The sequence below is a fragment of the Stenella coeruleoalba genome (genome assembly GCF_951394435.1).
Source record: "Stenella coeruleoalba genome assembly, chromosome: X".
Taxonomy (NCBI): Eukaryota; Metazoa; Chordata; class Mammalia; order Artiodactyla; family Delphinidae; genus Stenella; species Stenella coeruleoalba.
Genome location: NC_137152.1, coordinates 28,922,932 through 28,948,323, shown reverse-complemented (window position 1 = coordinate 28,948,323; position 25,392 = coordinate 28,922,932). Strand labels below are relative to the sequence as shown.

Below are 25,392 nucleotides of genomic sequence, written 5' to 3'. Positions count from 1 at the left end.
ACAGAGCCCACGCACGCTGGAGCCCATATGCCACCACCAGAGAGACGCCCGGAAGAGCCCGCATGCCGTAACTAAGACCCAGACCCGATGCAGCCAAAAAATAAATAAATAAATTTAAAATTTAAAATTTAAATTATTTATTTCCATATTCTATCTCTTGTAGTTAATTCCTTGTCTTGTTGTTTTAGAAAGGCTTTCAGGCAGCTCATATTGTCATCTTATGTTTTTCTAAAATCCTTCTGTACAAATTAACTTTTCAGGTGTGGACCTTTGAACCTTTTCTTCCCGACTAGGTGTTATATTCCTTGAAGACAGAAGCATCCGATGCCAGTTTTGAGTTCTAGCAGGGCTCACTGTTGTCTCCTAGCTCCAAGCCCACCATTCTGTAACCCACACAGTGATGCCTGGCCTGGGGTCTGTGCACTACAGCTCCTAGAAGCACTTGTGGGCTCTGAGTTTAATTCAATCAGACCACTGATTCTTTTCGATGGGCCAGGCACCATGCTGGATACTGTAGCACAAAAGCAAAAAAGACACTGGGCCAGCACTAAAGGAGCTTACGATTAAACGGGGGTGGTATTGAGCGAGACCAGTTCATTTACTTTACATTCTTGTGCAGGGAGGGGCTTTGTGTCAGAGTGCACCAAGTAACGAGTGACGAGTGACGCATGGGCACAAGGCACCGAGTGACGAGTGACGCACGGGCACAAGGCACCGAGTGACGAGTGACGCATGGGCACAAGGCACCGTGGGAGCCTCGAGGAGTGACAAATGGGTTTAACGTGGTAGGAAGACTCAACACATAGGATGTATGGTCCCTCTAGGCTATCTTTCCCGTTCATCTCTGCTAATTAACAAAGACATGGTTAGTCATGAGTCTTTGAGTCAAATGACATTTAGGTTTCATGTCTACTCACAGTTCCAGATTCTTTAAAAAACGAAACAGAACAGAACAAAATGGACTTTCTGTAGCGACAGATGAAGGCTCAGGCACTGGCAGCCCCTCACATTGGCTCCTGCTGAGAACGAAGCCACGCTACCCAGAAAGAACCATAAAGCCACTTGGTGTAGATTAGGATTCTCACTCCCTCGGCCACAAGACTGGCCACCGGTTGCCTGAGAAATGGAGACTACAACAGGCAGGGCTGTAAGGCAACAGTTTGCTTTTTGGGTCCTTATGACCTGCATTTTGGGGGCCACTTGACTCTCCCTGATGGAACCTTCTCACTCCGGGTTTCCCAGCGCCTCCCTGAATCTTGTGTCCGTGTGCCTCCCATTCCTATTCTCAACACTTGACACATATTTGCTTTCTGAATGAAGTCAGTGAGGTGGGCAAATGATTTCTTCCTTAAGGAGGCCCGCATTTCAAAGAGGGGAGACAATGTTTTAAGCCCTATTAATAAATCTCTGATTTGGAGGTTTCAGTTTGCGTCAGCACTCAGGTTGGGTGTGGGGGAGGTATGTTGACCCTACAACAAAGGCAGTTGTCACCTCCTTACAGACAAGACTGGCCCTAGCATGAAACCTTCTACCCAGAAGTAAAGGACCAGATATGTCAAGTGAAAGAAAAACTCTTACAGGTTCAGGTCAGAAGGGACCTTTATCTAAAACTGAAAGTAATTAAAACTGCATTTCCTGAGGAGAATGATAGGAGAAGGTTACCTCGGATGAGTCTGTGACCTTCTCTGGGTCACTTAGGTGACATTAGACTTGAGAAACTAAGGCATCTATTTCACAGGTGACTGGAACAAAGGTCAAAGATTCCCTTGAAGAGGCTGGGTCTTACCCCTTTTTCCTGGGCCCATCGTGGCTGGCCTTCCGCCCAGCAGAAAGCGAAGCGTCTGACTTTTCTGCGTTCTGGTGGGTTTGTTCTTGGCTTTGTATTTCTTCAGCTCCTCATGAAAGACAACCAGAAGACAAATTTACATATGAAGTGGCCAGAAATGAAGCAGTTTTCTATTCTTCATTCACTTTCCTACATTAGCACAGGACACAGAAGTCTAAAAAATTGGCAGTGATGTGCCCATCCACGTTTCCCGGTCACGCACTTATTTCTAATCTGTTGAGTGTTCCACAGTTAAGTGAGGACTAAGATTGGGGCTCATCTGTGGGAGTTTTGCTGAGATACGCTTTCTAGGGGTGACTGCAATGGAGCAACTATACATGATCCCTCTGCAAATATTTTTAGGGAAGGGGAGCCTGGTTCATGAGAACTCCAAATCCTAGCATGGGATTCTAGAAACGATCCCCTGATTTTTGAGCACATAAGCCAGACTTCCCGGGAGGGCCAACACCTGTGGACACACCGCGTGACTTGAGAGACAGTCTACACTCTGGAAGGTGCTGAGGTTTGAGCGGAGGAAGCAGCCAGAGCTAACTGCTTACTTCTAACTCCACTCTGTCCCACTGTGGCATTAGACCTGACGTTACCCACCTGGGAAAGCCCTTCCTTGCTACCGTGACACCCAGAAGTGGCACTGGAATCAGGTCCAAGCCTCCCAGCCCTACCCGCCAGACTTAAAAATAAGGGCATTTGTCTCCAGTGTCTGAAAGGGGAGATACCCTAGGAACAGACCAAAAGACACCTGCTCCACCTTTACTACAGCATACCTGAGAAACATGATCCTAAACACAGGTTCACTCAATATTTAACCAATTAAATTGTAGTCTCAAGGCACGGAGTAACGTTCTCAAGGGGGGGTGTTATTTGCATTTGGTGACAGTATAATTCCTCATTGAGTGAAACCGTCTTGCGCAATTTCAGGCCATTTAGCATCTCTAAATGCCATTAATTCCCCCATAGTCATTGGGACAATCAAAAATGCGCCCTTGCATATCTCAACACTTGCCTAGCTTGACGGAGGGGGACACAGTACAAAATATCAGCCCCTGGTTGAGAATCACTGGATGAGAAAAAACAACATTTAAATGAAATCTGAAACACATCCTGTTGAAAAACCAAGGATTGCTTTCACAATGTGAATCATGTAATTCACCTGTTTTATGTCACTTTCTTAAATGTTCAGTAAAATACTGGAAGTGCATTCAGGAAAAGACGCGTCTGTGATGAAGATAAACGCCTCCCCTGGAAATCTCAGTGTGTCGCATACATGAAAAATCACTGTGGGTTTTATTTTCTACCGACTTCCTCTTCCCTTGTATGAACTGCAGACTCAGATTTCATGCCACTGAGTTTTGAAATGACCCAAGGGATTCAGGAAATTCAACTGTTCTCATTTGCTACGTAATATAGGGAAGGTATTTAGCCTGCCAAAATGAAGGTTAAAACAGCTTTGCTTCAGTTACCTGGACTTCTTCTTAAGATGGACTGCCGGACAACATCAGTGCCCAGAACACTGACGTGCTTGAAACGCTTTGCCTTTTCTTCAAAAAACCATTCGCCAGTTACAATCCTTAGCTGCCTACTCAAAAGAAAAGAGGACAGCATTGGAATTCCATTCTTTAGCCAAATAAACTCTCAAAAATCCTTAATTAAGTAAAAAATAGCCTATAGTTATTTATAGCCTATAGGCTAAAAAATAGCCTATAGTTATTTATAGAGTCCATCTCAATCTTTGGAGTATATTATGGTGATTTTAATGGCCACTATTAGTTGCATACGTACTATGTACCAGGTATCTGCTAATTGCTCTTCATACTCAGTATACTTTTATCCACATAACAACCCTCTGTAAACATTATTATCCCCATTTTATAGAGGAGGAAACTGAGACTTAGAGCAACAAAATGATGTGTCTCACACGTAAAGCCAGGATCCCATCCCAAGCAGTCTGGCCTATAACTCAAGTTCTTTTTTTTTACATTTATTTTATCCAAGTATAGTTGATTTAAAATGTTGTGTTAATTTCTGCTATACAGTAAAGTGATTCAGTTATACATATATATATATTCTTTCTCATATTCTTTTCCACTGTGGCTTATCACAGTGTATTGAATATAGTTCCCTGTCCTACACAGTAGGACCTTGCTGTTTATCCATTCTATTTATAACAGTTTGCATCTGCTAATCCCAAACTCCCAACCCATCCCTCCCCCCTCCCTTGGCAACCACAAGTCTGTTCTCTATGTCTGTGAGTCTGTTTCTGTTTTGTAAATAAGTTCATTTGTGTCATATTTTAGATTCCACATATAAGTGATATCATATGATATCTGTCTTTCTCTGTCTGGCTTACTTCACTTAGTATGATAATCTCTAGATCCATCCATGTTGCTGCAAATGGCACTATTTCATTCTTTTATGCTATAGCTCAAATTCTTAACCACTGCATCAGTGGGTAAATAATCTTTAATGACAACAGTGGGCAACAAATGAAGGTTTTGAATTATAAAGGGGCCATGATCAGACTCTGTTTTCTTTCTTTCTTTCTTTCTTTTTTTTGGCCATGATGCACGGCATGCAGGATCTTAGTTCCCTGGCCAGGGATAGAACCTGTGCCCCCTCAGTGGAAGCACGGAGTCTTAACCACTGGACCACCAAGGGTGTCCCAATCAGACTCTGTTTTAGCACGATACCTTGATGTAATATAATGACTGAGTTAGAGTAAAGAGAGAATGGGACAAAGAGACAGGTTGGCCATGGCAACAGTCCAGGAGAGAGATGGCAAAAGCCAAACTAGGGCAATGTCAAGACTAATAGAGAGGAGGAGACGAATTAAAAATGTAGGTGGTAGAAGGACCTGTCTGGGTTTCACAATCAGTTGAATGTGGAAAAGAAGGACCTTTGAATAATCACACCCATCTGCAATGGTTACACAAACCCTTTACCCCAGTTACAGAGACCTATTTACCATTCTCAGAACATGGCCCATGTTCACTTACTACTTGTCCCAACACCTCTATGGAGGACTGTAATGGAAAATGATGAGGTTGAAAGGTAGGATTGGGTCACATAATGGGAATCTCTGAATGTCAAGTGAAGGAGTTGGAATGCCATTTTGGAGATGCTAGGGAACTCCGGCAGTTTTTCTAAATTTCAGGTTGAATCACAGCATCTCTGGAGCATTGTAAGGGGGAGAAACCAGAAGCAGGAAGGCCAATGAAGAAGTTATTGCAACAGATAGGATAGGAAATGATGAAGATGTGAATCAGGGTACCATGGGGGCAAGAAGTGAAAAGAAAGATAAAGATACTTGGGCCACGATGAAGCAGATAGGTTAGGGAGTCCCTGGAGAAAGGGAAGCAGGAATGGCTTTCTTGACGTAGAACCCATTTTGGCCTAAGCCATTTTGTGATCTGAGCCTGGCTAAAATACTTGCCCTGGAACAGGTCTCAGTAATTAATGATCTTAAGGGAGGGAATGCAGAAACTAGGGAGGAGCAGTCAAGAAACAAAAGTGCAGCCTTGGGGCAGGGTCCTGGTTCCTTAAGAGATAAACATAATATCTTTGAGTTCTGCAGGAACTAAGGCCCCCACCCAGGTGGAGGATGGAATGATAATGTCGCCCCTCCTGACTTCAATCAACTGAAGCTTGGACTCTGTCAACTTGCTCCAATTCTATGCTGAAGCTCCCTCATGAGTATGCATGTATTCTTAGCTTAAAGCTTCCCCAGTTTTGCTGTTGGGGAGACACTCTTTTGAGAACGATCCCTGGTGTTCTCCTTACTTGCTTCAAGTAATAATAAATCCTTCCTTCTTCTCCCCATCTTTGGCTTGGCTGTGTCTATTGGCTCAACACCCACCAAGAGGCAAACCCAGTTTTCAGGTAACAACTGAGGATGAAAATCAGCAAGATCGGTGACAAGTCTGACATGGTGGCTGAGGCAAAGCAGCTAGGAGTCAAAGAGAGATTTCCAGCCCTAGAGTATTATATCCATGAGATTCAGTACCTGGTTGGACTTAGAAATTGACAATTGGATCTTAAATATAAAAAAAAATCACTCCAGAAAAATATGTCAATTTGTTCTCCACAGCAATTATCCTGAACTAGTACTGAATGCAGGAAACAAAGGTAAGTTATCTATGAAACCCAGTTCTACTACTGGGAAAAAAAGTGAAAATGTCATCCTTGGAGCAAATTATTCATTGAATGACCATAGCATGTACATCTCAAATTTCCTCTCAAGTGGCTAGATCATCTACTGAGAAGCAAGGATTATTGGATTAGCTCCAAAACTGTATAAAATACACCCAAACTGAATACTTGAATGGGTTAAATTATTTCTGGATACATCTTAAGTGATCTAGACTTATACATTAGTACTTATGTTGGAAATCTACGTGGTAATTGTTCAATTCTAAATTCTAAAGATGTTGCCTCTAGATTCCTGTCCCTTAATTATTCAATCAAATGCTAATCTAGGTACTGCTGTGATTGAACTTTGCAGAGGGAACTGAAGTTACCTATCAGCTGACCTTGAAATAGGGAGCTTGTCCTGGATTATCTACGTGGGCCCACTGTAATCACTGAGCCCTTAAAAACAGAGGAAGAAGAGGAGGAAGTTGGATACTGAGATGCTGCCGAATGGGAAGTCAGACAGATTGCAAACGTGAGAAGAGGGCTCTGAGATGTACAGGTCCATATGCAAGGATCAGAGAGACAGGCCTCTCGGAGCAAAGGCTGGCTCTTAGCTAACAGCCAGTGGGGAAACAGAAGCCTCGTTCCTACAGCCACAAGGAATCAGAATCTGCCCATGAAAATGAGCTTGGAAGTGGAATCTTCCCAGAGCCTCCTGATAGGAGCTCAGCCAGCGGACACCTTGATTTCATCCTAGTGAACCGAGAGTAGAGAAACAAGCCAAACTAGACTCCTGAGCTACGGAACTGTGGGACTGAAACCGAGCAGGACCCTGTGGGGCTCCTGGGCACAGAGGCCTTTCTGTTGTTTCTTGTTTGTAGGGAACGGACTACAGCCTCTGTGACCTTCCCTGTGTTCCAAAGGGCAGATTCGGAACAGTTGCTAATCAGAGGAGGGAGGAGATGCAGAGACAAGGGAGGAGCAGTCAAGAAACAACAGTGCAGCCTTGGGGCAGGGTCCTGGTGCCCCCTCAAGGGATACACATAACAGTATCTTTGAGCTCTTTACAGAACTAAAACCCCCAACAAATGGAAGATGTCAGCATTGTTCATTCCAGAGAAGGCCACCTGAGGCCAGATTAAAGGAACCAGAGAAGCTCATCAAGAGACTACCTGAGGCCAGATTAAAGGAGTGCAGGCCCTGCACACAACCTAATCTTAACAGCAACCCCCTCCTTGAACCACTGCTATAAAACTCCTCACACCAAATCCTCTCAGGTTGGGACAACAGTTCTTCAGGGGCACAAGCCTGCCGTGTCCCCCTTTTCCTGGTAAAGCAATAAAGCTATCCTTTTCTACTTCACCCAAAACTCTGTCTCCAAGATTCAATTCGGCACTGGTGCATGGAGGCCGAGTTTTCGGCATCAAGATCATATATTTACATTGTTCTAAGCTGCTAAATTGTGGCAATTTGTGATGGCGGCCACAGAAAACTAACAGAATCATTAAACATAAAAACCTATTTGTTTTAGTATTCAACTCAGGAAATGATTTGCATGGGTTCTAAGAAGATACCTATGAAAAATTCAGAGGAAGAATAGGGCAGAGGTAGGCAAACTATGGCTTGTGGGCCAAATTCACTTCACTACCTGTTTTGTACAGCCTACGAGCTAGAGATAGTTTTTACAATTTAACTGGTTGGGGAAAATCAAAAGCAGAAGATTTCATGACATGTGAAAATTAATATGAATTATACTCAGAAGTCAGTGTCTATTAATAAAGTTTTATTGGAACACAGCCATGCTCATTTGTTTATGTGTTGTCTCTGGCTGCTTTTCTGCTACAACTGCAAACTTGAGTAGTTACAGCAGAGACCACAGTGCCCACAAAGTCTAAAATATTTACTGTCTGGCATCTTATTGTTTTAAAAGTTTGCCAACCTCTGCAATAGAACAAAGAATTGACACAAAAAGAAACAAGAGCAAGGGGAATAATACAGATCAGCGATAGAGAACCACCTAAGAGAGGCATGCCAAAGCCTCAGCTTGTATTTTTTGTTTGTTTGAGTTGGTTTTTTTGTCTTTGTTTTTTGGTATGTTCTTGAGATACAGGGTGAGGTGGATGGCACATCGATGGCCATTTCATGTGTGACAGGGGAAAGAGGGCCACACCAAGTCTACATGCCCCAGGAAATGGGCCTCTATATCATCTTTACCATATATGCCTAGAGCTGCCAACACCTAACACAAATAAGATCTTCCCAGAATTGTCAGTCATTACTTCTTGCTATCCTTATAAGAACAATAACTATAATCCTTATATTTGCTCGACTCAGATATGGACTTGAGTCATTTGTTGTTTCAGAACTCTGCAACATCAGAACAATCTCTTGGGATCATGCCTTTGCCACCTGCTCAAGTCCTGGAGGTAGATGGAAGGCTTAGCTGAAGAACAGGGAGCTAATGCTGAGTCCGTGTGTACCACGCACCAAGTCATGCATTAGCCACTTTACACATGACACCTAGAATCCTCACTATAAGCCATAAAGTAGCTATGTTATTCTCAATTTGCAGATGAGGAAATCAAAGCTCACAGAGGTTAAATAACTTGTCCAAAGTTATACAGTATTATGACAAAAAAGGATTTATACCGAAAGCCCTTTATATTTGGCAAAATTGTCAGTAAAGAACTTGTAGCTGTCAGGTATGACAAGGCTTTGAGTAAGGGTGAAAACGTACAGAAGCCAAGGAATAACATGTAGCATTTCATATGATGGGCTATGATTGTGTGTGTGTGCATGTACACGTGCCTGCAAGTGTGCCTCTGTGTTGGGGGCAGAGTGACAGGAATAAAGGAGGGGTAAAAGAGGAAAGAAAATAAACATGACACCCACTATAAAAGTTATATTCTTCTCTGCCACATCAACCTAATATTTCAGAAATACAAGGCTCAGAATAGACGATGTGTTTCCTATAGGTCATACTCTAAAGAGTGAGTTTGACTGAAATTGAGTTACACTCATTATTTCTGATTAATGATTACTGAGTATTCAGAATTTGCTAGGCCCTAATTTTAACACTAAACTCATGCGAGTTCAAACTTTCACTTGGAAGCTTATTTAAATGTAAAGTCAAGTTAAGTTGTCCTTAGATTTACAGGGGAAAAATAGGTAATCTTATCCTAAAAAAGAAGAGCAGTGACCAAAAGATTCATTTTCTTCCTTTATCTTCTACTAGTGACCAGAGACATCTGAGATAAGACACGCTTATTAGATATGCTGAAATAAGATGAGTTTCTTTCTTACTATTCATAAGGAAACTAGAATTATTTATAAATTTATGCATTACACATCAAATATTTATTGCATTCCTACATGTGTTAAGCCCTGTGCTAAGGCTAAGAGTACAGATGTGAAAAAGACAAACAAGGACCCTGGCCTTATGGAGATGATGGTATATATTTATTCCTTTCTTCCCTTCCAACAGGAAAAGTAAAAAGAAACCCCTAGGCATATTACGGTGAAACTGTAGAACACTACAGATAAAGAGAACATCTTAAACGTAGCTAGAGAGGGGGAAAAAAACAGATTACATACAGAGGAATGATGATTAGGATGACAGTTGACTTTCAGTAGAAATAATGAAATCCAGAAGCCAGTGAAATGATATCTACAAAGCTCTGAGAGAAAATAACTATCAATCTAGAACTGTATATCCAGAGAAAACACTGTTTACGAATACGAGTAAAACAAAAAAATTTTCAGTAAAATAAAAAGTGAGATAATTTACCATCAATAGAGTTTCACTAAAGGAACGTCTAAAGACTTTACTTCAAGAAGAGTTAATTAAAGTAGATCTGAGATATAAAAAGGAATGGTGAAAAGTGAAATTGGTAAAACACGTGGATAAATCTAAACAAATGTTGATGTAAAACAAAAATGATAATATCTAAATTGTTGAATTGAAAATAAGGTACGTCTAAAACATAGGTCAAAAAGTATATACAAGCCAGGCTGATGATATTTGGAGTTTAAGAATACCAAGTTCCTTTTACTGATTAGAAGAAGGCTATAACTAATGATTTATAAAATTAAATATGAATGTTGTGATTTCCAGGGTAACCACTAAAAATAAAAATTCATATAATATCTACACTAGTAGAGAGGATAAAATGGGATGAGAAAAATATAGTACTTCAATCAATCTACAGATAATATAAATAAAAGCAAATATTACAGTAATTGCAATAGAAACAAATGCAAATATTGTGATTACAATGAATATAAGTAGACTAAACTCTATAGTTTAAGAAAAAATATTGTCAAATTAAACTTTAACAATTATATATCATATATGCATAGCAGGTATATGTAGACATTATACATACAGCATATATGTATAGCAAATATTTAAATACATATAACATATAATTTAAAATAGCAGATATGCTATATAGTCTCATCTTAAGCATATGGACACAGGAAGGTTGAAAGGCAAATGGTAAAAAAATATATACCACGTAAATATTAACCAAAAGAAACTTGATATCGTTGTATGAATAGCAGACAAAATAGACCTTAAGGCAAAAGCATTTCTAGAGATGAAGGGGGTCATAAAAAAACACCTTCAAATCAGTAAAGACTAACAGCCTAATAGAAAATTTGGCAACATATAAATAGTCATATCACAGAAGAGGAACCCAAAACAGCCAATAAACCTATGAAAAGATGCTCAACCTCATTAGTAATCAGAAAAATTCAAATTAAAATCATAATAAGATATCCATTTATATCTACCAGTTGGACAACAATTAAAATTCTTCATGATGCCAAGTGTTGGTAAGATTGTAAAGGAAACTTTTATACAATGTTTGTGGAGTTTAAATTGGTACAACGATTATAAAAAACAACTTATCATCTTATAAGGCTGAAAATGCTCATACCATTTGCCGTACAATTTCATTCCTAGGTGCACTCCTTACCGGAGTCTTCTCAAACATTTTTGGCAGAGGTCACAGTAAGAAACACAGCTGGTTGCCAGAGGGGAGGGGGCGAGGGGATGAGTGAATTAGGTGAGGGAGATTTAGAGGGTACAAACTTCCAACTACAAAATAAATGACTCAAGGGGATGAAATGTCCAGCATGGGGAATATAGTCAATAATAATGTAATATCTTCATATGGTGACAGATGTAAACTAGACTTATGTTGTGCACCAGGAACTAACATAGTGTTGGAGGTCAATTATACTTCAAAAAAAACCCCAAACACATAGAAAAAGAGAACAGAATTATGGTTATCGGAGGTGGGGATGGGGGAAAGGGGAATTGGAAAGAAAAAAGTATGTTTTATACCACAATCCAGAAAAAAACTACACACACACACACATACACACACACACACGTATATATATACTTACATACATATAATTTTATATATGCTGACATTTTCTGTTTCCTTTTTTTCTCAAATGCTGGTCATGACCCACCAATAGGTCATAACTCACAGTTTAAAAACCTTACCCAAGAAAACTCTTGTACATGTTTGTTAGGCCATATGTATAAGAATGTCATAGCAGCATTTTTTTGTAACATTATAAACTAAAACAACAAAAATCTGCATCAGCAAGAAAACAGATACATTATAGAATGATACAACAGTGAAGATGAATGGAATGGTATTCACATATACATGGATAGATTTCACAAAAAAAACGTTGAGCCAAAAGAGTCACAAATCTTTTGCACAGCAAAGGAAACCATAAACAAGACCAGAGGACAACCCTGAGAATGGGAGAAGATATTTGCAAATGAAGCAACTGACAAAGGATTAATCTCCAAAATTTACAAGCAGCTCATACAGCTCAATAACAAAAAAACAAACAACCCAATCCAAAAATGGGCAGAAGACCTAAATAGACATTTCTCCAAAGAAGACATACAAATGGCCAACAAACACATGAAAGAATGCTCAACATCATTAATCATTAGAGAAATGCAAATCAAAGCTACAATGAGATATCATCTCACACCAGTCAGAATGGCCATCATCAAAAAATCTAGAAACAATAAATGCTGGAGAGGGTGTGGACAAAAGGGAACCCTCTTGCGCTGTTGGTGGGAATGGGAATTGGTTCAGCCACTGTGGAGAACAGTATGGAGGTTCCTTAAAAAACTACAAACAGAACTACCATACGACCCAGCAATCCCACTACTGGGCATATACCCTGAGAAAACCGTAATTCAAAAAGAGTCATGTACCACAATGTTCATTGCAGCTCTATTTACAATAGCCAGGACATGGAAGCAACCTAAGTGTTCATCAACAGATGAATGGATAAAGAAGGTGTGGCACATATATACAATGGAATATTACTCAGCCATGAAAAGAAACGAAATTGAGTTATCTGTAGTGAGGTGGATGAACCTAGAGTCTGTCATATAGAGTGAAGTAAGTCAGAAAGAGAAAAACAAATACCGTATGCTAACACATATATATAGAATCTAAGAAAAAAAAAGGTCATGAAGAACCTAGGGGTAAGACGGGAAGAAAGACACAGACCTACTAGAGAATGGACTTGAGGATATGGAGAGGGGGAAGGGTAAGCTGGGACAAAGTGAGAGAGTGGCATGGACATATACACACTACCAAACGTAAAATAGATAGCTAGGGGGAAGCAGCCGCATAGCACAGGGAGATCAGCTCGGTGCTTTGTGACCACCTAGAGGGGTGGGATAGGGAGGGTGGGAGGGAGGGAGACGCAAGAGGGAAGAGATATGGGAACATATGTATAACTGATTCACTTTGTTATAAAGCAGAAACTAACACACCATTGTAAAGCAATTATACTCCAATAAAGATGTTAAAAAAAAAGAATACACAGTATGATTTCCATCTCTATAGAATTCAAAAATGAGAAAATATATTACTTAGGGATATATCCAAGTAGACAGTAAAACCATAAAGTAAAGCAAGGGAATAAAAAATGCAAAACAAGAATGCTCTCATTCTTAAACTGGGTACTGAATACAGACACTCTTTTATTATTGTCTAAACAGTACATGCAGAGTGTCTTGATATGTATGACACTTCCATATTAAAAAAAAGTCCCTCTAGTTTATGTAGGTATTAAGATACTAAACCACAGTGAACAGAGCGTTCTAAAAACAGGGGAGGGCTCTTGTATATGATTAATAAGTGACTGAAAATAGCATGTCAAGGCGCTCAAAACAGCTTCTTACCACCCCCAAAATCTGTGGGTCAGTGTGGGGTTACTCTGATGTGAATCTTTCCCTTGTAACTAGATTATAGAAATTTGTTAAACTAGGATTGATTTTGAAATGACTATGTGGCAACTGCCAATACCCATGAGACCAAAAGATCGCCAAGAACAAGTTGAACAAGTTGAGGTTTTTGTTCATTGCAATGAAGGAAAACACATGCCACGAAGAACCACAGGAAGTCTCAGTAAGAGGGCGTTTGAAAGGATTTAATATAGAATTTTGGGTTATGGTAGGTAATTATCGGGAGAGTTCAAGGCAACAGGGATTTGCTCTAGATTAGGTGATGTCAGGAAGTGGGGACAACGCTATGACTGGTATCTTAAGTTTTACCAAGAAGATGGGCCAACTAGAAGGCTAAAGCTGTAATTGGTAAGGAGGTAGCAGGAGATTCACATTAGCCAAGAGAGGGGGATGTCTGATACTTTGTGGCTTGACCAGTCACCTTGTTTTGGTCTATGCTTAGACAAGATCATGAAGTATTCTTATTTTCTCTCACTTCATCCTGGTTGCAGAGTGATCGTGTGGGAGGCTGGTGCTCTGAGGTCGTTTATGTCCACCAGGAGAACGCCACAGCCTGCCTGTGAGCGCCAGATCAGCTCCCAACAACATCAAGGCCCACATGTAAATGTTACATCAGTTTCCGGATGTCAGGAGCTGTATTTCTCTTCCTCATAACAAAGCACTATATATTTCCTCCTGCACTCTCTGTGTGTATCTTCCAACCATTGGTACTATCCTCTTTTAAGTTACTGAAACTACTATTTTGTCTATTTCAGTTATATTTCATCTGTTGGCAGTAATCACTACAAATTCATCAAAAACACAACCACCAGGTTCCTCCTTTAAAATTACAAAGACTTTCACAAGGTCATACAGCAGCATGAAATGTCACCACATGGCACGAATATATATAAGATCAGCTCATCAATATCATATTAGAACTATTTCATTTGGGGGATCTCTGTCATGTCACTTTTATCTTAGGGGTCTTTCTGAGTTCAACTGAGGTGCTAATTAGGAAAAATGATCGTTATGACTGTCTTTGTGTTGCATGGCAACTGCCTCAGCTAACATAATCATGTAGAATTTTGTAGGTCTCATTAAGATAGCAACATGAACTAACTGGCTGTGTCGGGGATCCCCTTCATTCTATTTCTATAGAGTTACTTTTAAAACTAGACCAACAGCAACCAACTTGTTAAAACCAGAAGGGGTTGGAGAAAATGTCAAGGGTTGCTCAGCCCACTGTAAGAGGGAGCCTCCCTCTATCCGTCCTTGCTGTAATCGTTTTCAGTGCTACAGCAATAAAATCTCTTTACTTTTATCCAATCCAAGGTAAATGACAATAAAGGTTGTGTTTCCAACTGATTAGAGAATGAGTCACTTTCTGACTCATTTCATCTCTTAGAGGTCACAGGTGGGAATTTCAATTTTATGGTCTATTGAACATGGAGACAGCCCACTGGCACTGCAGCATTCTCTCACAACAAATAAAGGACATTCACTGCCAATAAAATATCATTCACACTTCCTTTTTGAAAACCACTCCATGAACAGCAAATAAGATACTTCCAGCACTGACAGATACTCTCTGAGACCTCGTAGACTCATAGCTGGAATATTGAAGAAATAATGGTCTCTGTTTTCAGCTTTAAAAAATGAGGAGGGATTTTGTTTATATCAAGTTAAACACTCATCGTGTAAATTTCCAGCTGTCACAGATGCTAACAACTATTAATTGTTGTTGTCAATGAGGTGTAAGAACCAATGAGAGCTCTGTTTCTTCCTCTACTTTGAGACAATAATGTAATAAACTCATCTTCCTCCTTAGACTCTGAAACCACTGAGTGTAGTCCATGTTTTATTCATCTTTGTATCCTTATCCCCTAGTATACCAATAGGTTATCAATAAATGTTGTAGGACGGATGGATGGATGGGTCAAAGGATAGATCAATTGGATAAGTGGAGAGTTGGGTTTATTAAGTTATTGTTATACCAATAAAAGAAGTACAAGTGAGTCAGAAGTTCTGTATTGATGCATTAACATCTCCTAAGGAGGACATGGAACCTTCAATTTGTTATTATTTACTCTTACACCCTTCTGACAACAACTTGTCTTATACCTTTCAGTGACAGCTGGAAATTTGCTCTGTTCAGAAGGCGAATGTATTTGGCACGTCTCTCATGTGTATGAGTGTGTGTGTGTGTGTGTGTGTGTGTGTGTGTGTGTGTGTACGTGTGTGTGTGTGTGTGTACGTGTATTTTAATTCCATTCTCCTGACAGAAGAAAACCACATTTGTTCCATAACTTGCTTAAGCCTGACATGCTTTAAGTGGGACCCTGCCATTTATTCATTCATTCATTTATCCATTCATTTGCTTATTCATCCATCCATCTAATCATTTAACAAATATTGAGTACCTGCTATAGGGATTCTTTTAGGCACTAGAACTACTTCATTGAACATTATAGATAAAAAACCCGGCCCTCATGGTTATGAAGCTTATATTCTAGTGGAGGAAGAAAGATAATAAATAAGATAAGTAAAGTATATAGCATATAAATATTAAGAGGAAAAAACACAGCAAGGGGTTATGTTAGTTTGGGTAGGCTAACTTCCATAATGAACAACTTGCAAATTCCACTGACTTAACACATTAAAAGTTTCTCTCTCTATATATAACCTAATGTTGATCTGACAAGATTTAGGGGAAATTTTGTGTGAATTAGACCCGCAGTTACCATCCATACTGACTAGCAGATGAGTTGATGGCAAAACTTTCATTAGCAATGCACGGATACACAAGCCCCTTGGGTCTTGTACTGAAAAGAATGTTTCAGTAATTACAACTGGCATTTAGAAATTAAAGACAAAATTACTCTCCCCATACAGAAGCTTGAGGCAACTCCTGATTGATTGAAAGACCCATGAGTCACAGTCCCTAGTTACTGTTGTCTGAGCAAATGAGGGCCCAGGGTATAGGGAAGAGGTAAACAGTAATAGAATAAAAAATGGAAATGATTAAATACTAGGGATCAAATAAAAGAATACTGTATAAGAATTGAAGAAATAGTTACTGAGAAATTCCTTAAGTCCTCAGACCCTGCAACTGGAAGGTCAGTCATTTGTTAAAATCCCATTTCCTTTCTTCACTGCCCTGAAATGGCAAACCACACCTGGGCAGAGTCTGGCGGGAAAAGAGCTGGGTGGAAAAAACAAACAGACAAACTTTGATACTTATTCCATCCAACTCTACTAACACACATTCTATCCTCTTAGTGTTCTTATTTCCACTATTTATAATATATAAAATCACTCAACTCTCTTATCTAATAGGTATATTTTGAGACCCTGTAGGACTCTTCCCTAGGAATAAATGTGATCTGAAAACAGATCCGCCCTCTCAGGGACTCAGGGTCCAAGATGGATAAATACAAAGAAAATCACACCTAGGTGTGGTATAATAACTGTTAAAAATCCAATGGAAAAGGGGAAAATATTAAAAGTAATTGAAGAAAAATATCATTACCTTCAAAGGAGCAACAGTATATTGACATCTGATTTTTTAACAGAAACACTGGAAACCAGAAGCCAACGGAATAATATCTTCAAATTACTGAAAGTTAACAACTTCTAACCAAGAATTGAATAAGCTGGCAAAAACATGTTTGGAACTGAGTGAAATAAAGCCATGCTAAGAAAAACAAAATTTGAGAGTATTTATCACTAGGAGAACTTACACTAAAGGAAATGCTAAAGGTTACCCTTTAGGCAGAGGGAAAATTATGCCAGATAGAAATACAGAGATGTAGTAATAAAGAATATAGAGCAACAAGAAGGGTAACTATGTAGTAAATTTAAGTGAACACTGACTACAAAATAATAATATCTTGTGGGATTAAGTATGTTATAGACTGAATGTATCCCCCCCACAATTCAAATGTTGAAACATAACTCCCAATGTGATGGTATTTGGAGGTGGAGCCTTTGGGAGGTGATTGATCCCCTTATAAAAGAGACCCCAGAGAGCTCCCTTGCCCTTTCTGCCATGTGAGGACACAGTAAGACTATAGCTATGAACCAGAAAGCAGACCCTCACCACACAACAAATCTTCAAGAACCCTGATCTTAGACTTCCCAGTCTCCAGGACTACGAAAAATAAATGGCTGCCGTTTAAAAGCCACCCAGTCTATGGTGTTCTGTTACAGCTGCCTGAATGGACTAGGACAAGCTATATATATCTGTAAGTATAAATACATATGTGTGTATATGTGTGTGCACAGATATAGATAGACATACAGCTATTTAAAATATACAATAGCACTAGGAGGGGAGTAAAGGGAATTAAAGAGTCTTAAGGTCCTGCTATTGTCTTGGAAGTACCAAAAGTACTAATTAATATTAGATTTTAACAAGTCAAGAATGTATGTTGTAATCTCTAGAGTAATCTTTAGATGAGTGATAAAAAATGTATAGATATTAGAGGAGATAAATAGAAAAATACTTAGACAACCTAAATGAAGGCAAATAAGTAGAGATAAAAGAACAGAATAGATGGGACAAAGAGAGAATGAGTAAATGAGAGGCAGATTTTAAGTAAAATATGTGAGTTATTTCATTACTACAAATGGAACATATATACTAATTAAATGACAATTGTCAGACTAGATTTAAAACATGTGCATGCAATTATATGCTGCTTACAAGAGACACACGTTAAACATAAGGAAACAGAGAGGTTGAAAGTAAAGAATAAGGAGGATTTACCAAACATACACTAACCAAAGAAAGCTATTGCAGCCATACTAATTGCCAAGTAAACTTCAAGGAAAAAATCATAACTAGAGATAAGGAAAGATTTTTCATAATTATAAAGGTTTCTGTACATGTGTAAAATCTCATAATTCTAAATATTTAAGCACTCAAGACTCTAACTTCAACATATATAAAGCAAATATTATCAAACTAAAAGGAAAAATAGAAAATCCACAATCATTATTGAGAGAGGTTAGTATATATTTCTCTCAATATCAGACAGAATATGTAGATAAAAAAATCAGTAGGGATATGGAAGATTTGGACAACACAGTTAACAAACATCATTAAAAGACATAACTAGGATACTCAAATCAATCCTGCAGAATTCATTTTCTTTCAAGGAAACAGGAAATATTTAACAAAACTGACCCTATTCTGGGCCAAATTTCAAATACTGAAACCACACAGAGTATGTTCTCTGACCACAGTGGAATTAAGCTAGAATTCAGTATCAAAAAGGGATACAGAAAAATCTCTAGGAAATTATAAATTAAGAAAGACAATCATAAATAATTCATAGTTAAAGAAAAAGATGATGATGGAAATTAGCAAATAGAAAGAATGAAATGAATATCATAAAAATAATTGATATGTGTGGGATTCAGCTAAAGCACTGAAAACAGGGAAATTCATATCCTTAAATGTATATGTCATAAAAGAACAAAGGCTGGAAAATCAAGTATCTAAATACCTGAATCAAAAAATTGTTAATCAAAAATAAATTCAAAGAAAGTAAAACAAAAGAAAGAGCAAGGAAGAAACCAATAAAATTGAAAATATACAATATGGCAAGAAAAAAAGATATAAGAATTAGAAAAGATAGTATAATTGTGCAGAAATAAAATCTGAAAGGCACCACAGAAACTGTTATAATTAAGAAGTGATTTAAAAAGATTTCTGGATACAGATTAGACTACCCAAATCAATTCGTATTTCTACATATCGACAACAATTAGAAAACAAAAATTTTAAAAGCATACTATTTATAATAACATAAAAATCAAATACTTGGAATAAATATAATAATGTATAAGACCAGGAAAACTATAAAATATAACTGAGAGAAATTAAAGGCAAATAAATGAAGGGGCACATAGTGTTTGTCGACTGAGAGACTAAATACTGAAAGACATCAAATCTGTCCAAAAGTATCTACTGATGTAATGCAGCCCCTATAAAAATGCCAGTAGGACTTGTTTTCTGGAAAGCTGATTCTAAAACATATTTGAAAATACCAGAGGCCAATAATACTCAGGGCGTTTTGAACAAAAACAAAAAAGTAGGAAGTCTAGTGGATATAAAATTTTATTATAAAGCTACAATAATGAAAATAATGTGTCATTGGCACAATGTTAGGCATAATAGAGTGTTCAGAAATGATACTTGATTTGTGAAGGTTAACACTGTACAGCAGTGAAAAATAATCTTCAGTGAATGGTGCTGGGTCAAGTAGATACCCATATTAAAATATGAAAATGAAGCCCTAACTAACAGCATATACAATCTAGTTGGAACTCATTTTTGTAAGTGTAAAGATAAAAGCTAAAATAATAACAATTACAGAAGATCACATGGGAGAATATTTTCATCATTTGGGAGTTAGAAAAAGTTTTGTTTTGTTTTTTTAAACAGAACACAGAAAAAAATCCCACTAATCTCATATAGGAAAAGATGAACAAATTGAGTTATGAAAACTTAGAGATTTCTATTAATCAATGGCACCAGTAAGAGAAGAAAAAGGCAAATCAGAAGTTGGGGAAAAATATCTCCAACACAAGGAACCAACACTGTTTGTACGCAGGATATATAAAGAACTCCTTCACACTAGTCAATAGAAGACTGACAATCTAATAGAAAAAAGAGACCTGAACTAGTACTTCACAAAAAAGGATGTTCAGATGGTCAATAAACATATGAAAATATCTTCATTCTCAATAGTAATAAAGAAAAATGCAGAGTAATCTACTGCACACCCAACAAAATTATGAAAATAGAAAAACAAAAAACAGAGTTGGTAAAAATATAAAGTAATCAACTTCCAGGCATTGCTAGTGAGAGGATAACCTGGAACAACCTATAAGTTATAAAACAGTGAAAATAAGTAGACAAATGCAACAAAAATGGATGTCTCACAAACATACTGTTGACCAAAAGTACTTAGAAACAAACACACCCTGTATGAGTCAATTTATATAAAATATAAAAAAGTCAAAGTTAACCTATGGTGTTAGCAGGAGAGTATTTATACCTGGGGAATAAGAAGGGACTAGTGTTTGCGAGGAGGAAGAAGAAAGGTTTCTGGGGTGTTAGTAATGTTCTATTTCTTCACCTGAATGATAGTTACACAGAAATTGTGATGATTTGCAAAGCTGCACACCACTGCTTCTCAACCCCAAGTGACTTTTGCTCTTCAGGGGACATTTGGCAATGTCTGGAGGAACTTTTCATTGTTACCACTAGAAAAGGGCGGAGTACTACTGGTGTCTAACGGGTAGAGGCCAGCGATGCTGCTAAACATCTTATAGTACACAGGACAGCCCCTCCCCCTCCCTCCTCCACAAAGAATCATATTGTCCACAATATCAGTGATGTTGAAACTGAGAAATCCTGTTGTACACTTGTCATTTGTGCCCTTTTGTGTAAGTTAACTCTAGTTTTTTTAAAAAAAAGCCATGTGCATGTTTTTTATTCATAAACAGAAAGGATGCTAGCCTCTTTCCAAGTTTTCCTCTTTCTATTCATTTGCTTCTTGTTAATTTGATTTGTTGTCCTCTAGTGGTCACTAAGGGTGGAGAGGGACAAATGCTCCTGCAAAATTGTATACAAGCAAAACTATAATTGAGGAAATTCTGTCCATTAATTATTTCCTCTATAACTCATTATTTGACTATACTGGAAGAACCTTTATATCCAACTCTGAAATGCCAAGTAAAGGAAAGCAGAATTGGAGAAAGCATTATCCCACACAGAAACAAATTTTCTAGGAAGAGTCCAGGGTCTAAAAGAGCAACTTCTGCATTACTTACATGAGTCACAGATGTATCATGTTTCTTTTAAGTAGAAAGCAAAGTGCATTATTGATACTTTTCTGTATATGTATATGGAGAAATACTTTGATTTCATGGGAAAAACAGGAAGGTACCCAGGATTATTTCTGCATCTTGATTTGCAGATGACTAAACTCAGTTTAGAAAAAGAATACCAATATCAACAAAAGCTACGTTGCAACACATTATGTCAATGATTCCATCAGTGCTCATTCCCCCAGATCTGGTAAATGATGCTTGCCAATGACTAAGAGGCAAGTATGAAGAGGAATTTATGCGAGACAAAGAACTGAAGATGGTTGCTTAGGTAAATCAAAGTAATGTATCCAAAGAAAGAAATGAGATAACGTAAATGGTTCATTTCTTTAGAGCTGCTTATCTCAATGTAGTGTGGAAACATAATATGAACTGCTCAATTTATGATCAATTTTATGAAAAAGTACAGGAGAAATAACATTGGTTAAATAATGCAATCAGTGAACACAGGAGACCTCAATAGAACACAGTCGTCCTCATTCAGAGAAGTTGGAAATGAAGGTCACTCACTCTTACTACTAAACTATTCACTTTTCCTCCCAAGATAGCCTCTTAACTCCTATAAGAGAATGAGTTAGTGAGGATAAAAGATAAACCAAACCCAACCAAACCAGGTAAACCTGATGTGATGCCAGCATCCCCGACCTCAACCACAGGAAAGAGAGGTCAACATGGAGTTGCCTGGAGATGAGATTATTACGTGCCATCCAGAGCAGAAGAGATGAAGGGACCTTGGGAGGGAGAAAACGTACCAGTTGATCCAGGGTCAGATTTCTTAAAAGGATGGAGCTTGGCATGCCCAAGGAGTAGTAGAGACCTTATCGTGCTTGGACTCCAGTTCAACTGAACTTAGAAAACAATGACTCTTGATGTGCACCCTGGCTGGCAGACGGAAACCCACAGCCACGACATTCCCGCAGGCTAAACACGGAGGCGAATGATAAAGCTGTCTCCCTTCACCCTTTCTCAAGAACTAGCTTGGGAGGAAATTCAGGGGCTACTTCAGCTGATGTGAAGAGCAGGCTGGATATATGATACTCATCTCGCCAGTCACCCCAAATGTCTAAGAATGTCTCAAGGGCAATTGTCTGTGCCTTCTGAGAAGCCACGTGGAGCCAGGTATGGCTCTAAGAGAGCCAGAGGGTGGTTTTCAGATGCAGCAAGAGACCATGTTCTGTGAGGCTTCCAGTTGTACTGTGTTTTATAGTTTAAAAAAATAAGCATATTGTTCCGTTTTTGTCTGTCTGTCCCTTCCTCTCTCTCTCTGTCTCTCTCTCTCTCACACACACACCACACCCTGCCAAGGCAGTGCTGAGCCTGTGGCTGGGCTACACTTTTAGTTCTACTCTCTATCCCTACCTTTTAAATACTCTTCTTCCGTCTTGCTTTCCCCCACTCCAAACCCTTCCGTCATCAAAACTGACTTTCCACGCAAAGGCAAGAAACTCACGCGACTTTGGCACAGACGGTGCAGCGCCAGCTTCCATCAAGGCCTGAGACTCGGCACTGGCTGCACACTCTGAGTGAGCAGGCCGGGCACGGGTCTCCGCGGTCGAATATCAAGCCCAGGTTTCTCTGACAGTGAGCACAGACCCTGCCGGTCTCTTGTTGAGTCTTCCCACTTCTACGTTTTGCTTCCAAAAGTTCACTTTTCAGCTTCCTGGAAGAAGAGGAAAAAAATCACTTACAAAATTCCCCAAAAACAAACCAGAGGAGCAGAGCTATCTTCATTTAAGGGGTGTTTTCATTTGCAAGAATATTTGAAAGAATCAAGGAGTTAGAGTCAAATGACTCAAAAAACACAATTTCTCCCTCCAGAATCAATAATCCTTTGATCTCAGTAGTGGAAAAACATAATGTTTCTGTTTTAATTTGACATCTTCCACTAGCACTACTATTTTGCTATTAGTATTTATTTACATTCTACTCTATCTTCTCCAGGATATCCTTGATACCATAACATGGGAATACAACCCCAGTCTACAGGCATGCACAATACCATGTTCTCTCCTTGCCTAGATATATTACGTGAGGCGAGAGTGTGAAATCAAGCTTGGCAACATGGGTACTTTCCTTAAGAGAGCCAATGAAGAGTTTGCTGCAAAGACACTGTCCATCATTTCAGGTCAAAATGCTTCCGCTTAACATAATGAGGGTTTCCAACAACTTCCACTGACCTAGGGGCTCTGCTATTAGATATGCCTTTCTTTGAATAGAGGTTCCATCATGAATTAGTTGTTCAACCTTAAACAATGATTTACCCACTCAACTTCAGTCTCTTCAGTTCTAAATTGGGAGTATTAACATTCTACTGGGACTGTTTTTTTTTTTTTTGCAGTACGCAGGCCTCTCACTGTTGTGGCCTCTCCCGTTGCAGGGCACAGGCTCCGGACGCGCAGGCTCAGCAGCCATGGCTCACGGGTCCAGCCACTCCACGGCATGTGGGATCTTCCCAGACCGGAGCACGAACCCGTGTCCCCTGCATCGGCAGGCGGACTCTCAACCACTGCGCCACCAGGGAAGCCCAACATTCTACTGGGACTGTTTTTAAGATTAAATGAGAAGATGCTGGACTAGGAGGATGCGGAATTCACATCTCCGCACAACTAGGGCACCTCACAGGCACCAGTTGGGGACCACGGACACCTAAGGGGACAGGAGGAACCCCCTAGCAACCAGGTAGGACGTGGGGAGTGGGGGGTAGTGAGGGGGAGTGAAGGGGGAGGAGAAGTGGAGGCAGGACAAGACCAGCACCCCTGAGGGGTGGCTGTGGGAGGGGAAGGGATCCCACCCGAAGGGGGAAATTGGGGAACCACTGGAAGGGCAGAGGACCAAAAGGGGGCGTGGCCAGGTTTCCACTGCCCACTTGGGCCCCCGGGAGCCTGCTGAGATCCTCTGCCCACCAAGGCCGCCTCCAGCCACGCAGGTCCTGAGGGAGTGGGAGGGAGGGAAGGGGGAGCAAAAATAAAGGCCGGACCAACAGGACCAACACACCTGAGGGGTGGCTGGGGGAGGGGAGGAGTTCCTACACCCAGCGGGATCCACTCACAGGTTAGGGGTCCAGCGGGGAAGGAGGAGAACAGAAGGGTACGTGGGGTGGGGGGGTTAGTGGAGGAACGGAAGGGAATGCAGCCAGCGCTTTCCCTATCCACTTAGGCACCAGGGAGCCTGTTGGGCTCCGGGGCCTAATCCTCTGCCCTCTGGAGCCTCCCTCCTGCCGTGCAGAGCCCAAGCCCACCCCTACACGCCCACCCAGGGCCCTACTGCTGCACTCAGAGACCCCATCCAACACTGTGCCTAAACCCCACCCACACACCCTCACTCAGGGCCCTACCTCCCAACTCCGGAACTCCACACTCCAGAAGCCCTCCTTTCCACGTGCTGCCTCTCCCCTTCCCTGCAGGTCCTAAGCAGAGGCCCTGCCCCACGCTTGAACTTTGCCCTGCCTAGGCTCCGCCCCCAAGGCCTTTTCCGGCTGTGGTCCTGAGCCTGGGCCCTGACCCATGCTCAAACGTCACCCCAGCCACCCCCATGTAGGTCCCGCCCCACCCTAGACCCCACCCCTGCCTAAGTTCCACCTCCCACCTAAACTCCTCCCGCCACAGCCAAGGCTTTTTTCCCCCCCGTTTTTCCTCTTTTAGATTAGGGCTCTGTTTTACCTTGCTGATTTCTTTATATTTTTACTTTTTCTAATAAATCTTTTATTTTTCTAACTTTATTTTATTCTTTATACTTTGTTATTGTTCTGCTCCTTTTGGCTTGTTTGCCTTTTTTTGTTTTTTCCTCTTTCTGTTGTGGTTTTATTTTTCCTTGTTGCAGTTGTTTCAATTATATTTTAATTTTTCCTGATATATTTTTTATCTTTCTAATTTTATTTTATTTTTTATTCTTTGTTATTGTATTGCTCCTTTTTTCTTTTTCTTTTTTTTTTTTTTTTGGCATGCCACATGACTTGCAGGATCTTGGTTCCCAGGCCGGAGGTCAGGTCTGAGCTCCTGTGGCAGGAGCTCCGAGTCCAAACCACTGGACTAGCAGAGAACCTCAGACCTCAGGGAATATTAATCGGAGTGAGGTCTCCCAGACCTCACTGTGATGACCTCCCAGTGAGGTCATCTCAGCACCAAGACCAGGCTCTATCCAACTGCCTGCAAACTCCAGTGCTGGACGCCTCAGGCCAAACAACCAGTAAGACAGGAGAACAGCCCCACCCATTAAAAAACAAAAAAGAAACGAC

At 39.9% G+C, this 25,392-nt stretch overlaps 1 protein-coding gene across 1 annotated transcript in view; it reads right to left on the bottom strand.

The window, feature by feature from the left end:
- SYTL5 (synaptotagmin like 5) overlaps positions 1-25,392 on the bottom strand; it is a 234,584-nt gene that overhangs the window by 76,983 nt on the left and 132,209 nt on the right. The window contains exons 3-5 of the mRNA XM_079909888.1: positions 22,609-22,818; positions 3,307-3,422; positions 1,787-1,892 (exon numbers count right to left, since the gene is read on the bottom strand). Coding sequence (XP_079766014.1) covers positions 1,787-1,892; positions 3,307-3,422; positions 22,609-22,818 — 432 coding nt within the window. The remainder of the gene's footprint in view (positions 1-1,786; positions 1,893-3,306; positions 3,423-22,608; positions 22,819-25,392) is intronic.